At 48.5% G+C, this 14,139-nt stretch overlaps 2 protein-coding genes across 6 annotated transcripts; one reads left to right on the top strand and one right to left on the bottom strand.

Moving 5' to 3' along the window:
• Window positions 1–435: 435 nt before the first annotated feature.
• CRYZ (crystallin zeta) lies at window positions 436–8,403 on the bottom strand. 4 transcript variants are annotated; one of them, XM_038144737.1, is made up of 9 exons: window positions 8,094–8,403; window positions 6,739–6,866; window positions 6,250–6,402; window positions 5,903–6,066; window positions 5,230–5,281; window positions 3,880–4,029; window positions 3,385–3,486; window positions 3,173–3,268; window positions 436–2,915 (listed from the first exon to the last, which is right to left on the bottom strand). In XM_038144737.1, the coding sequence occupies exons 2-9, from the start codon at window positions 6,847–6,849 to the stop codon at window positions 2,754–2,756; spliced, it is 990 nt and encodes a 329-aa protein (XP_038000665.1). In that variant the 5' UTR covers window positions 6,850–6,866; window positions 8,094–8,403; the 3' UTR covers window positions 436–2,753. The 4 variants fall into 4 exon arrangements, with proteins under 4 accessions (XP_038000665.1, XP_038000663.1, XP_038000666.1 ...); XM_038144735.1 differs by having other exon boundaries at window positions 6,739–6,863; window positions 8,094–8,189; XM_038144738.1 differs by lacking the exon at window positions 8,094–8,403 and adding an exon at window positions 7,835–8,054.
• TYW3 (tRNA-yW synthesizing protein 3 homolog) lies at window positions 8,175–12,002 on the top strand. 2 transcript variants are annotated; one of them, XM_038144740.1, is made up of 6 exons: window positions 8,175–8,367; window positions 9,192–9,245; window positions 9,997–10,095; window positions 10,878–10,949; window positions 11,214–11,347; window positions 11,535–12,002. In XM_038144740.1, exons 1-6 carry the CDS (start codon window positions 8,209–8,211, stop codon window positions 11,737–11,739), a joined length of 723 nt encoding a protein of 240 aa, XP_038000668.1. In that variant the 5' UTR covers window positions 8,175–8,208; the 3' UTR covers window positions 11,740–12,002. The 2 variants fall into 2 exon arrangements, with proteins under 2 accessions (XP_038000668.1, XP_038000667.1); XM_038144739.1 differs by having other exon boundaries at window positions 9,192–9,278.
• The last annotated feature ends 2,137 nt before the right edge of the window (window positions 12,003–14,139 follow it).

The following is a 14,139-nucleotide window of genomic DNA, read 5'->3' as shown; positions in this document are numbered from 1 at the left end:
GATGACAGGAAGCACTGAAGTGTGCATTGGCAACAGACACGCGATTTACTGAAATAAAGGAGACACGGCCACCCTTCCATGCTCATTTTCCCCTTCTTCCTGCAGTTCTTGCGAGTCCCAGCTGAAGTACAAACTCACAAGGTAATGCTTCCAGGGACCAGAGTGACTGATGTGAGCAGAGATCCCTGCAGTGAGCAATAGCAGGGACAACCATTCCTCCTGATGCATCTGTTCCAATATGTTAGGGCTTCACCATCCTCAGACTTTCTGTGATCCACCCAAACTCAATATTGATCTGCCTTCTGTAAAGGGAGCAATTATTGATATCAATACTCTCTTGATATTTTATCTTCCCAACTGTGTAATTAAAGTCTCAAATGAACCTATTGTATCATACTGCAGCACAGGAAGAAGTCAGGAACAGAGACAGGACAATTACAATAGAGAGGCAATTAGACTTTAATGACTAGAAAATGTAAGCAGCATTTATTTGGGGCACAATGAGATTAACCAAGAGCAGCTGCTTTTCAGAACAATTCCACTCTTTTCTGTTTTAGAAACACATAGAACAGCAGTTTCCAGAGCCTTGCATTGTACACAGCTCCTCACTTTGAACCCCAAACCTCTCCTGCAGATGCCAAATACAAGAGCCTGTTCAACCCTTCCAGCCACCCATGGCAGCACCAAGCAGGCTGCGCTGGGAACCACTGCCTCCAAGATCCCATCCAGTCAAATCAGGAGAAGATTCTCAACAAACTGAGAGAATTATTCCACCAAATTCAATGGTCTGTGGCCTCCACTCTCTTCCTCATCCTTTTCTGCACTGCCAAGGGGCAGCATATCCCAAAAAGAGAGCGACACCAAGGACTCTCCGGGATGACATTTTCTAGATTGGTGGCTTGCTCAAATCAGACATACCTGAGCCCTACCTCATTAGTTCTAGTCACACTACTTCTTCCAAAATTAAAAAAAAATCCTTCAATTTATACAATGCATTGGAAATTGACAGAAGAATAAATGTTATATGATATTCCCAACCAGTCAGTCCCAGTCCTGCTGAGCCGTTCTGCCAGGTCGCCTGGCAGAGATCAGCGACAATGTGGTAACACAGAACTGCTCTGACACCTTCTGGTGACAAACTCCACTACAACCACGGCCCTTGGGACAACAACGATGAGCACACACCAGAGACTTGCTCTGAATTTCTCCTCTAAACATCATCCACGATGCAGTGGCAGCACTAAGCAAGAAAGGAGCCACTCACTGCAAAGCATCAGCCTGTCATTCATGTCACAGACCCCTACTAAATTACAACTGAATTTAAAATAATTTAATATTTGAACACAGAATATAGAGGAAAGGTATATACTTTTATATGCACATCAGCTCCACAATCATATCTGTCATTAACCATTACTTTTAACCTCTGTTGAGTACTTTGACATTAAGAGATGTTTTACTTTCTCTAACAGTTGTCAAGAGGAATAGCAGGCTTCCAGCTGACACCACTGCTCAGGCCACATTCTGCTTGAGGCACCACAACAGACAGCACCTTTCCCCTGGATAGTCAGCTGAGACACTAGCGACACACCTCACTTACACCAGGTGAATCACTTGTTAAAAACACAGCTCCCTGCTCCTGTGGGAAGTGCCACAAACAAGGAAACCAGCTTCATTGCCCTGGGGCAGCCTGGAGGAGGAAGGACCCCACTGCACCTTGGCAGACAGACCCACAGCTGAGCTGGCCTCATCCTTCTCTCCCCAAGCAGCTTTCTGAAACCACTCACTGAAACACTAAATTGAAATCATTAACTCTAGAAACATTCCACCATCTTTCCTGGCAACACCATCTGTTGTGCAGTGGATTTAAGGTTTATGAGAAGAAGGCACAATGAAATGACCCTGGTGTCATGGCAAAGTGACCCCACACAGACACCGGCACACAAGCCCCAGTGCTGAGGCTGTGCCCTGCCCACTCCAGTGGATGGAATTTCAGGAGTTTCACAGGAACTCTCCATGCCACAAAGCCACGCAGCCTCCTCTCTCTGCGCAGCCAGGGATCCAGGAGATTTTAATAAAGCTCATAGGAAAAACTGAAATCTTCACAATCAGCTGCTTCAGTCATGATCATCATTTCCAAAGAGGCAAATCCCAGCATGCAGCTCCAGAGTGACAGTCCCTCTGGATGAGCCAGGATACAGTTACCTCAGCCTTAGAGGCACAGACAAGTAGAACTGCCTCGGCTCCAAACAGTTAATGTTTGAGAGATTCTGCCCATCTTTTGAGCTGCAAAGTAAACTATTTCGTCAGCAAAAGCTTTTATTTCAAGTAAATTACGTGACGGAATTTGAGTACAAATTCTGTAGCTAAAGGAATTTACAGTTCTAATTAACACACATAGTGAGCTATTTATTTTTGTGTATCTATAAAAAGCATCTTCATTCTGTGTTACCTACAGTGGCCTTGCTCTGCCTTCACACAGACCATGATACCAAACCTTACCATTCCCTGCAGCACAAGTACGCCAGCAGAGAAAATGTATTATTTCCACATCAAAAAAGCTACCAAAATTACTTCACAGTAAATGCAACTCTGCTCATTACAAAAAGAAAATGTTAGCTAATTCATCTAAGTGAGCATTTTCTGCTACTGTCGAACATGATCAAAGGTGTGTTTATAACATACATTCAGTGAACCATGTAAGCAAAGGAGCAGTTAGAACAGCTACAAAATAAATGGAAAAGGGTGTTCCTTTAAAGAAGGAGCACCATCTTCCCTCGGGCACCACTGCTACAAATAATGTCTTCATGAGCCTGGGCTACTTTCTCCAGGGGATATTCCAAGCCCACAACTGGTTTCAGCCAGCCAGCTTCTATGCCATCAAGGACTGCTGTGGCACATTCACGCCTTTCCTCCTGTAACAAACATAGTGTTTATGACAAGGTCTTTGCATTTCAGAATAGTACTGGCAATTTATGCAAGAATTAAAGCACATTCCAGAAGCTGAAAATATTTTATGATGTTCTGAGACTGAATCAAAACATAAAGGAATGAACTAACAAGTTTGTTACAGTGAAATTATTCTTTCATTCCCTCAAATAATTTTAACTGTAAATAGAGGGGTGCTGGAACAAGCCAATAAAGCATACCTTAAAATAGAAATGCTTCTCACCTCAGTTGCAAGAAACAGACTCACTCCAATGATGCTGGACTCCTTGCTCATTGTGTCTCTTGGGTTTATCTCAATGCGTCCTCTGCAGCCCACAACCTGCCCAAAGGAGTCCAAAGCATAGAGTCAGAGCTGCTCAGTGTGATGCTGAATGCACAAAATCAGTGACACCAGCACCCATCATCACCTCCCCGCTCAGGGGCACAAACACTCACCATCACCCTCCCTGCACAGGACAGCAGCTGCAAGTCAGCATCCAGGTTGACATTAGAGAGCATTTCTATGATGATATCGACCCCTCCCGGCGCTGTGCATGCCTGTAAGGACACAGGATGTTATTTTAGTGCTTGGGTACCACCAGTTATTTTAAACACTACAGAAAGTATCCACTTTACAGCTCATTGTTCAAATTTTCCATGCAGCCTTTGTACTGCAGCTGATGAATGAGCTGAATTGTAGAACATTCTGCTGTGCTAGCTTGTGATGTGATCCCATACCAGGATTTGCTGAGTGTAAGAAGTTCTAAATGTCACTGCCTATGAGGAAAGCTCAGCTCTTCCAGCCTCAGAAAGTTTTTCCTTGTGTAGAAATGAAAAAGGCAGTACACTATTGATCCTACATAAACCTACTTTAAAGTCTTCTGCAAGGAACTGTTCACATTTTGTTAAGAACAGCACAGCCTGCATTCTTGAGTCCAGACACAGGCCTACCTTAATTCCCTCAATGTAGTTCGGGTCTCTGTGATTAAAGGCTTGGTGAGCACCATTTCTCAGGATCACATTCATGCCCTCCTCAGTTCCTGCTGTGCCCAAAACCTTCAAACCACAAGCTCTGGCAATCTGACATGCTGCTAGTCCCACCTTAGGGGAGAAAAAAAACAAAAGAGAAAATTGTTTTACCTCTTTCTTAGAATTTTAAATATTCTACCAGTGACTTGGAACTTCCCCATTTAAAAAGCTAGTCTGGTAAAGTGTTTTTTAGCCAATAATTTGGATCTTAAAGACAGCCAAATACTCTTTAAAAAAGGAAAGACATTTACCAAGGCATGATAAATTTTTGAGATTTTTTAATAGCCATCAGCATTTGACACACATCGATGTAGAATGCTGAGTATCTGTCAAACCTAAGCCCTATATTTTTGATAGAAATCCAAGGAAATTCTTCTCTTCACAGAATCACCTGCGATTAATAACAGCATTATACATTACAAAGGAAATCTGCAGGCACAAATTTTATTAACACTACTTCTTTAGAAAGTGAATTCTCAGTGTCTCCTACCAGCTTTGCACTCCAGTAAGAAGAACTTAGAAGCACGACATTTAGTTTACAAAAATTTTAAAAAATACTTACGATGCTAAATGCCATTTAGTACCTCAGAATAAGATACGAATTCATCATTTTGTTGTCTAACAAATAATTAAGGAAACTTGGCCTGTTCAGAGCAGCTGTTTGGTGCATCACCAGAAAGTGAGCAAGTGCAGAGTGTGGGAGAGAAACTAAAATATTGAGTCATAGAGATCACAATAAATTTGTCATGAAAACCCAAAGAAAACTAGAAGTGCAATTTCATGTAGTATTCAGTCGCAGGTTTATACATTCCAGTACCCTTCCTTGTGCAGCCTGCTGTTGGTTCATGGGTAAAAACATGAGAGTGCAAGCAGAAATGCACTGTCACCTGCACCAGTGACTTATTCTCAGAGGACTGAGAACAGTTTGTACATACTGGAAAACTAGAGCTTTCTGTGAGAACAATTTGTACATACTGGAAAACTGGAGCTTTCTGCTATCAGCAATAAAACTTCCAGACCAGCTACCCCCTGCAGCAAACATCTGCTCAGTGTGTGACCCTCTGACGGGGAACTCACACCAGCACTCGTGCAGTCTCACAGCTGATGGGAATAGCAGGGTTTTTCTAAGAAAGTGTATCCTAGAGTATCTGAAATAAAACCCTAATCTGCTAATGTATTGATACAAATATGGCCATAACTCATATGCCAGAAGAAGCAGATGCAAGGACAGAGAGCAGTGTTCTCTACCACTTGCCTCCTTGGAATACTTACCCCCCCACTAGCACCGTGAACCAGCACGCTCTCCCCTGCTTTGGCACGGCCTCTAACAGAAGAACACAAGAAACGTTGGCACTGTGATGGCAGCACGTACTGACTGAGCATGTGGCTGCAGATACTGACATCAAATCACATTGTTCACACAGCACTGCTTCCAGTTTATGTTCCAATTATATTCCAATTTATGGGTAAACAGATATCATAAGCCTTTCTGGGAGAACAAGGAGGCAAAATAAATCCTGTGACTGATGACTTGAAGCAACATGCAGCCAGCAGCCAGTGAGAGCCTGGTACTGAGCCTCAGTTCAGGACTTTGGCCTGCCACAGCAAAGCAGTGCTTCTGCTCCACAGCACCTGTCTGCTTACTGAGGAAATCAGAACTATTGCTCTTTTTCTTCCCCAGCCAAAATACCAGTGGGCGCTGAAAGGGAGTCACATATTTTATTCCATTAAGCCTTTCCAGGTAGGTTCTCTCAAGAAAAAAAGACTTAACAGGAAAACACAGTCACAAGCTTCTAGATCACACTTATCTGACAACTCCATCAGTGTAACGTTTTTAAACATTTCCTACTCACCAACCTCCCCCTTTCAAAGGACAGTGAAAATATGAACTTCGGTACTGTAAACACCAAAGGTTAAAGTGCTAAACATGGATTTGGTGCCTTACTTCTGGAAAAGGGCCCGGTAGGCAGTGAAGTAGGGCACTCCGATCGCTGCTCCCTGCCTGAAGTCCAGTTTGTCTGGCAAAGGAAAGACTCTGTTGGCTGCAGCAACTGCATACTCTGCATATCCTCCAGAAACTGTTTCAAGGGTGAAAACTCTGTCACCTTTCTAGAATGGAGGGAGAGAACACAGAGAAATCAGTAATTTCCCTTACTTTTTCCTTCACCAGTGCATGAAGGGCTTGCCCCCCTTGAAGAGATTTCATCATGATAAGCGACAAAAAGATACAGCAGCACAGCAATGAAAGAGGACCCATGAAACAATGGGAATTACACCCCAGCGTGTGAGTACCTTGAATGCAGTCACGCGCTCCCCAACACTTTCAATCACCCCAGCCACATCTGAGCCAGGAGTGTAGGGCAAAGCTGGTTTCCTGGCATAAGTCCCAGAACGAATATATGTCTCAACAGGATTTACCCCACAGGCATGGACTTTAATCAATACCTAAAAAAAAAGACACTTCGTAAGCAATAACTATAAAGATTTAACCCTTGAATGCACAGCATGGTGTTGTAGCATTTTTACTGAGTTCTCAAACAGCCTCTGTAACAACCCAGTGCCAAAGTGAAGCGAATTTCAGGGAAATCTTAATGTGGAATATTTATCCCACAGCAGAGCAAAGAGCCCACATTTGCTAAGCATGATATCTCAAGCAGTACGAACACATTGACCACAACTCATACTCCAGGTGTAGGGTTCTGGGTTGTGCCTCTCATTCTGTCCTGCAGGCACTTGTTCACATTCACTATCACTATTTTCGTTCACAGAGCTCACATATACCTGGTTTTCTTTCGGAACAGGAACTAACACATCTGACTGGAGTTTAAGCACTTCAGGGCCACCAAATTCAAACACTCGGACTGCTCTCATCACGCTCCTGGTGGCTGCCATGGCGACCAGAGGATCTGCTGAAAGACACAGTGAGAGCCTGGTAGCTGTTGAGGCCACGGGCGGCCGGGGTCACCAGGAGATGCCCTGCGGACGCCGCCTGGAACGCGGCACCCCGCGGGGTGAACACGAACCCACCCGGAGGGAGGGCAGGCAGCGGGGCAAGGGCAGGCCCGAGCTGCTCTGGGCCTCCCCGCTGGCAGCCCCAGCCGGATCCTGGGCACGAGGAGCACGGGGAGCACGGCCGGGGCCAGCGGAGTACCGCCGGGGGAGCGGGGTCAGGGCCGTGCCCGGGACCACCTGGCCCCACACGACGGGCCTCGATCGGAGGCGCCCCGTGACACACTCTCACCGCCAGGCCCCGCCGCAAACACACCTGCGGCCCAGGCCCCGCCCACAAACACACCTGTGCCGTCAGGGCCCGCCCACAAATACACCTGTGCCGTCAGGGCCCGCCCACAAACACACCTGTGCCGTCGGGCCCCGCCCACAAATACACCTGCGGCCCAGGACCCGCCCACAAACACACCTGTGCCATCGGGCCCCGCCCACAAATACACCTGTGCCATCAGGCCACGCCCAAAAACACACCTGTGCCGTCAGGCCCCGCCCACAAATACACCTGCGGCCCAGGCCCTGCCACAAACACACCTGCGGCCCAGGCCCTGCCACAAACACACCTGTACCGTCGGGCCCCGCCCACAAACACACCTGCGGCCCAGGCCCCGCCCACAAACACACCTGTGCCGTCAGGCCCCGCCCACAAACACACCTGTACCGCCAGGCCCCGCCCACAAACACACCTGCGGCCCAGGCCCCGCACACAATCACACCTGCGGCCCAGGCCCCGCACACAAACACACCTGTGCCGTCAGGCCCCGCCCACAAACACACCTGTACCGTCAGGCCCCGCCCACAAACACACCTGTACCGCCAGGCCCCGCCCACAAACACACCTGCGGCCCAGGCCCCGCACACAAACACACGTTGCCGCCAGACCCCGCCCACAAGCACGCCTCCGTCGCCAGGCCCCGCCCCTTGAGCCGCCTGGCGGTCGGGCCGTGCCCCGGAAGCGCTCCTTGTGCTCGGGCTCCGCCCCTTCGAGCCGCCTCGTACGGCCGTTGTCCCCCGTGTAGCCCGGCCGCGTCCCCCTGGCCGTGGAGCCTGGCACGGGTGGCGCAGAGCCGCTGCCTTCTCGTCCCGTCCCCCTGGGCGAGCGCCGGGCAGCCCCCGCGCCCGCCGCCTACCTGCGGAGCGCCGCTGCCGCTTGGCGGAGCGCGGAGGAGAGCGGGGCCGTACCGCTGCCGGCCCCGCCCCGCCGCGCGCCGAGGTTTGTCCGCCGCGGGACGCCGTCCCCCCGCCATGGCGGCGTTCGCGCGGCGCAAAGCGCAGCGGCTCGCGCGGCCCGACCCCAGCCGGAAGCGCGCGCTGGACGCGCGGGCCGCGGAGCTCGCGCGGCTGCTGAACGCGCGCGAGCGCTTCTGCACCACCAGCTCGTGCGACGGCAGGGTGACCGTGACGGTGCGTGAGGGACGGGAGCGGCAGGGTGACCGTGACGGTGCGTGAGGGACGGGAGCGGCAGGGTGACCGTGACGGTGCGTGAGGGAGCGGCAGGGTGACCGTGACGGTGCGTGAGGGAGCGGCGGGGTGACCGTGACGGTGCGTGAGGGACGGGAGCGGCGGGGTGACCGTGACGGTGCGTGAGGGAGCGGCGGGGTGACCGTGACGGTGCGTGAGGGACGGGAGCGGCAGGGAGACCGTGACGGTGCGTGAGGGACGGGAGCGGCAGGGTGACCGTGACGGTGCGTGAGGGAGCGGCAGGGTGACCGTGACGGTGCGTGAGGGAGCGGCGGGGTGACCGTGACGGTGCGTGAGGGAGCGGCGGGGTGACCGTGACGGTGCGTGAGGGAGCGGCGGGGTGACCGTGACGGTGCGTGAGGGACGGGAGCGGCGGGGTGACCGTGACGGTGCGTGAGGGAGCGGCGGGGTGACCGTGACGGTGCGTGAGGGACGGGAGCGGCAGGGTGACCGTGACGGTGCGTGAGGGACGGGAGCGGCAGGGTGACCGTGACGGTGCGTGAGGGAGCGGCACGGTGACCGTGACGGTGCGTGAGGGAGCGGCGGGGTGACCGTGACGGTGCGTGAGGGAGCGGGAGCGGCGGGGTGACCGTGACGGTGCGTGAGGGAGCGGCGGGGTGACGGTGGCCGTGGGTCTGGTCGCGGTGTGAATGGGCTCTTGTTTCAAGGGGATGCGTCTTTAAATTCCAAGGAGCGTTTTTGTAGCAGCATGCGGTTGAACCTCACCGAGCTGGCGAGCCATTTTAATGGTTTCTGTCCATCGCTAGGACACAGATCCAGAAGTCGCGGGGATCCAGAAGAAGAACTGCACGTGGCTCCTGGTAACGCATGACCCGTGTGTCAAAGACGATGTGGTGAGGGCACAGTGAGATACAGCCTTTATATTTATTCATGGAAATGCTCCAGGTGTCAGAGAAAACACATTGTGTCAAAGGATTTTTATTCCTGCTACTGAGAACTGCTACTCTCAAAATTAACTTTTCCTTAGATGTGTTGCCTAATAAATTCTTCAGACCTATTTTAAGAGAATGCTTTTAAACTCAGTATCAAATTTTTTGCATAATTATTAATGCAGCTGATATTTCAGAAATGTATATAATTTCTTGCTGTCTGGAGTCATATTTAAAACTTGACTTAAAACAGTCTCTTGAGCCCAGCTTGCTGTGCTAGCAGACAGACACCTGGAAGTGGTGTGACAGGGAATCTGTTATATTGCATTGTAAATTTAGTATCATTAAATACCCTGAAATTAAAAACATCTATAGTGCGGGGTTTTTCATTTTTAGTCCACTTTCAAAATAATCTACTCTTTGCATATATTGCTTTGTCCCACAAATGAGGCAGTTGCGAGATCAGCATTTTCTCACTCAGTTCGTAGTTCACTTTACCATACATACACATTCTCACACATACACAGAAGTGTCCTCTACAAAATTTGTTTTCATTAGCATTTGTTCCAGCAAAGCAAAGTTTGCTAAAATTTCAGGCCAAGGAGCATGCAGCAGGGTGTTATTAATTCTTACGAGAGGAAGTACTCTGATTTTTATATAAATATTTTGGTGCATTTTCCAGATGACAGCACTCAAGAAAGCCACTGGTGATGTTGTGTTCAAGTTTGAGCCGTTTGTTCTCCACGTGCTGTGTCGGGAGCTGCAGGATGCACAGCTGCTGGTAAAGCCACGTCAAGTACAATGTGGCATTGTTCTGTTACATTCTTGCCTGCAAAAATAAAATACTGGCTCCTGGGTAAGCAGTTGCATGTAGAAACAGTCCCAGGTGTGCTGTGTGTTTAATAATTGGGGTAGTAAAGTCAGCTGATGAAAAAACACAGCTTTAAACTTGGTGAGGGTTTTACTTACTTAGAAAGAAAAAGGACTCACCTGCAATTCAGCCTTGGAGCTGAAGCAGCCTGCTGCCTGAGGCGCTCCCTGGGGGCCTGGGCCGCTCTCACTGGCTGAAGGGGCTGGATTTTAGGTGGTGCTCTGCTACCCGCCAGGCCCTTTGGCTCCATTTCAGTGCATTGAATGGTGCCTTTGCCTTCTGCTGTTCAATATGACTGCAGAGAGCAGCGTGTGCCGCGCTGGGCTTGTTTTGGCCTCAGTGCAGAAGAGCTGAGGGGCTCACGTAGAGTGCAGCTGCCCTCGTCGTTGTCAGCGGGTCTGTGAAGTTCCAGCTCATTGGCATAAAATAGTTCAGTGCCTGGAGAGACCTGACATCCCTTCTGCACTGATGGATTCAGTCAGGATGCACCGTGGGCCTCTGGAAACCACCCGCCGTTTGTGGGTTTGATCTTAAAAACTATTTTAATGTAACTATTTTTTAATAAGTCTGGGTAGATGATTTGAATGTGTTTTTTGCAAAATTGAAATTGTGCGTTGCATTGCAACGTGTCCATAAATATTTTTTGCTGTGAAAGCGTACAAGACTTGTTTAAGTATTTATTTTTTCTGCAGCATTCAGTGGCTATTGACTCTGGGTTCAGGAACTCTGGGATTACAGTTAGCAGAGGAGGAAAAATTACAATGGTAAGGACTCTGCTGCTGTAAGGGATGTAATGAAGTCGCGTTGTTACGTTAACCTTGATTTTTGTACAAGCCAAGACCTGACTGGTGCTTAAGTGCTGTCACAGGGCATGCTATAGCAAAGAAATAGCTTGCTGGTTTAGGTGACAGCAACCTAAATAATCATGGATAAGCAGCGATTTTACTATAAAGAACTCCCTGCATTATTTAAATAACCTTCATAAACTAAAAAACTTTATTCCAGGTAAATCGTGTGTGTGTTTTCAGGCTGTGCGGAGCACTCACTGCTTAGAAGTTCCATTGAGCCACAAAGGGAGATTGATGGTCTCCGAAGAATATATTGAATTTCTGGTACATGTAGCCAATCAGAAAATGGAGGAGAACATAAGGAGGATTGACAGGTTTGTAAGAATACACCACTTCTGTTCATGATCTCTAATTTTTCTTCAGTATTAAGTAAAATGTTAGTAACCACTTTACTCCCCTTGCATGTTTTGATTACATTCTAAAAGCATTAGTTTCTCAGAGTAATTTGCAGATCCTGAGCAAATCTATAAAAACAGTAACTACAGCATTGTTTCTGTCTAGATTCCACAAGGGCTTGGAGCTGGCTCTGGAAGCTGCTGTCCCTGCAGACACCTTGTTTCCCGAGGGGCCAGAGAAGAGCCACTCTGTGTACGTGCATAGAAGAAAGAGACGGACTGCTCAGGAGCAGGCTGATCCCAGCAGAGAGCTGGAACCCCAGGATGATACTGAAAGCAGTCTTGGTCTCCTTGCTGAAATCATGATATAGACTAAGACACTTGAAAGCAGATGGTGAACTGAAAAAGTTATTGTAGTGCTCTTTTTAAGAGATTTGTATATTCCTGTGCTCCAAGTGGTAATACTCTCATGGACATTGACCAGAAAAAAAGGTAATTAACAGAATAGTGATGAGGTGTAGCTACAGGACACAGAGAGCAAAGCTGTAGAATGTTTTGGGAGTTTTTAAAGTGTACTGTTGAATTAACAAAGTGGTTCTCCATCAGTTATCCCAGAAATAACTGGTTTGCTGCAGCTTTTCACTGTGTTCTCTGTGGCAGCATTTCACTTCCAACTTCCTGGGTTTTGCAGAGCCAGCTGGCTCTGCCGGTTTCTCCTTCAGGAAGGGGAAGACGAGCATTGAAGACTGAAGGCCAGCCAATGCATGCGGTGGAAATTCCACAGAAACCTTCCAAAGCAGTGCTGTGTGCACCGGTCTCAGACCTCTTGTGCGTTTGGGCAGACTGGTTAAAGTATGACTCAACCCAGGGGCATAATTTCTAACAGTGCAGAGCTGCTGGCCAGGAGCTGTGTGAACAAAACTGGAGTCCCACAGCTCATGGGGCAGCAGGTGGGTGGTGGGAGCAGCCCACAGCAGGGCAAAGCACAGCAGCTCCTCGGGTGTGGGGACATGGCTTCTGCCGCAGGTGTTGCTGCAGCCTTGTTGGGATGTGGGATTGTGTCAGACCTTTGCAGTCACCATTTTCCACAGACCTTCCTCTCCACTCTGAGGGTCAACTGCCTGTCTGGGCTGAGCTGAAACTCCAGGGCTTCCATCGACAAAAAGCAGCATCTGCCTCCATGCAGAGGGTCCTCCCCAAGCTGCTGCCTTAGCAAAGCCCTGTTGCCATCCCCACTGCTGGGAGTCCCACTATTCCTGTAGATCCCTCTTCACCACCTGGGGGGCTTGTCTTGCACACAGAGGAGGTAGTTGTTGCTTGTGGATTTTAGGGAGTTTGTTCAGCATAGTCTGAACCCTCCTCTGCATTTGACATTTCTTACAATGTCTGGCACTGGTCTGTTGGACGTGGCTCAAGGGACTGACGACACCAACACCAGCCACAAGCAGTGCCCACAGACCCTGTAACAGCCCAAACCCTCACCCTGTGTAACAGCACTACAGTATTTACATTCTGAGACATACAGTTTGTCAGCAACTTATCCCACATTCCTCAAACGATAAAAAATTCAGGAAGACTTTTTGGCATCTTAACACAAAAATGTTACCCTGTTTGCATCTTGTTACTTTATTCCCGTCATAGCCAATGATTGAAGACTGTTGGGGATCTCATACTAAAGCTAAACGAGACCCTACAAGAAGACAAATACACAGAGAAGGATCAGGGAAACATGTTACTTCAGTATGTAGAACAGTTTTTGCAACATTTTTCTGATTTTTTTTTTTCACCCCATCCAAGGTTGCAGAAGATGATGCTGAGGAGGTTTCACCGCCCTGACACTGTTCTGGGACCAACAACACCTTCCTCCATGCACCACGGCCCTTACACCTTGCCCCACGCTCACCCAAGTTCCACTAGCTCCTTTCAAGGTTAATTTTGTCAAGCTGTGTTTTATTTCCAGCTGCTGTATGGGATTCTGTTGGGCTGTCAACGTGCAGGGCACAGGCAGCAATTGGGAAGAGCATCCAGAGGCAGCACCTTTGAAAAGGGGATTCTGGGGATTACGGCTGCAGGGAAATTCACCAATAAGCAACAAGACTCCTAAAACTGTCAAATCTTTATCATTTGTAAATGTGCTTAGCCACTTAATTAATCTAAAAGGTATTTTTATACTTGCTCTCACTGTGTTAAATTTTTTTAAATTACAGTTTCACTCCCTGTGCACTCAGTTGTTTCAGGGGAGGCAGATGGGTTCATTCACTCCAGGAACTGATTGTCATTTCTCACCCCATGGCATTTCACATCCACACCAGGAAACTACTCAAATCAGCACCGCAGCATTCCCTGTGGCTGTGCCACAGGTTCCGAGCCAGTTGTGTTCCCCAGCGCATCCATGCTCTTGGGCACAAAGTCACTTGACCCATTGCTGGGATAATTCTGAACCTGCAAATCACAGATGGCAGGAGCACAAGAGTTCGCTTGAAACAGCTTCCTCTGAAATTCAGAGACTTAAAATGGTTCACAAGAGCATGGCAGTAACAGCTGCAGAGCGCAGTGAAATCAGTGTTTTCACATGGGGTTAAACATCTCCAGACCAGGGTGGCTTTGCACTCGCAGCTTCCACTCCTGCCAGGGCTTCGCTTGAATTTAACCAAGTCTCAATTTAATTTAATCAGTCTCAAGTTTTTTGAATTTACCATATTAAATGTATCATGCACTGGAGACTTAGCAGCTCTTCAGTACTTTTGGTTACTGAAAATACACAATTAATT

The sequence above is a fragment of the Motacilla alba genome, chromosome 8 (assembly GCF_015832195.1).
Source record: "Motacilla alba alba isolate MOTALB_02 chromosome 8, Motacilla_alba_V1.0_pri, whole genome shotgun sequence".
NCBI lineage: Eukaryota > Metazoa > Chordata > Aves > Passeriformes > Motacillidae > Motacilla > Motacilla alba.
Note: the sequence above shows the minus strand (reverse complement) of the source record. Positions and strands in the feature narration are given on the sequence as shown.

Bases quoted from the DNA above. Each gene is read 5' to 3' on its own strand.
- TYW3 (XM_038144739.1), top strand. From the start codon at position 8,209: ATGGCGGCGTTCGCGCGGCGCAAAGCGCAGCGGCTCGCGCGGCCCGAC. The intron at 8,368-9,191 runs GTGCGTGAGGGA...GTCCATCGCTAG, and splicing joins ACGGCAGGGTGACCGTGACG to GACACAGATCCAGAAGTCGC. The intron at 10,096-10,877 runs GTAAAGCCACGT...TTTTTTCTGCAG, and splicing joins TGCAGGATGCACAGCTGCTG to CATTCAGTGGCTATTGACTC.
- CRYZ (XM_038144737.1), bottom strand. From the start codon at position 6,849: ATGGCAGCCACCAGGAGCGTGATGAGAGCAGTCCGAGTGTTTGAATTT. The intron at 6,403-6,738 runs GTATATGTGAGC...CTTTTTTTTTAG, and splicing joins CTGTTCCGAAAGAAAACCAG to GTATTGATTAAAGTCCATGC. The intron at 3,269-3,384 runs GTGAGTGTTTGT...TCCTTTGGGCAG, and splicing joins CCTGTGCAGGGAGGGTGATG to GTTGTGGGCTGCAGAGGACG.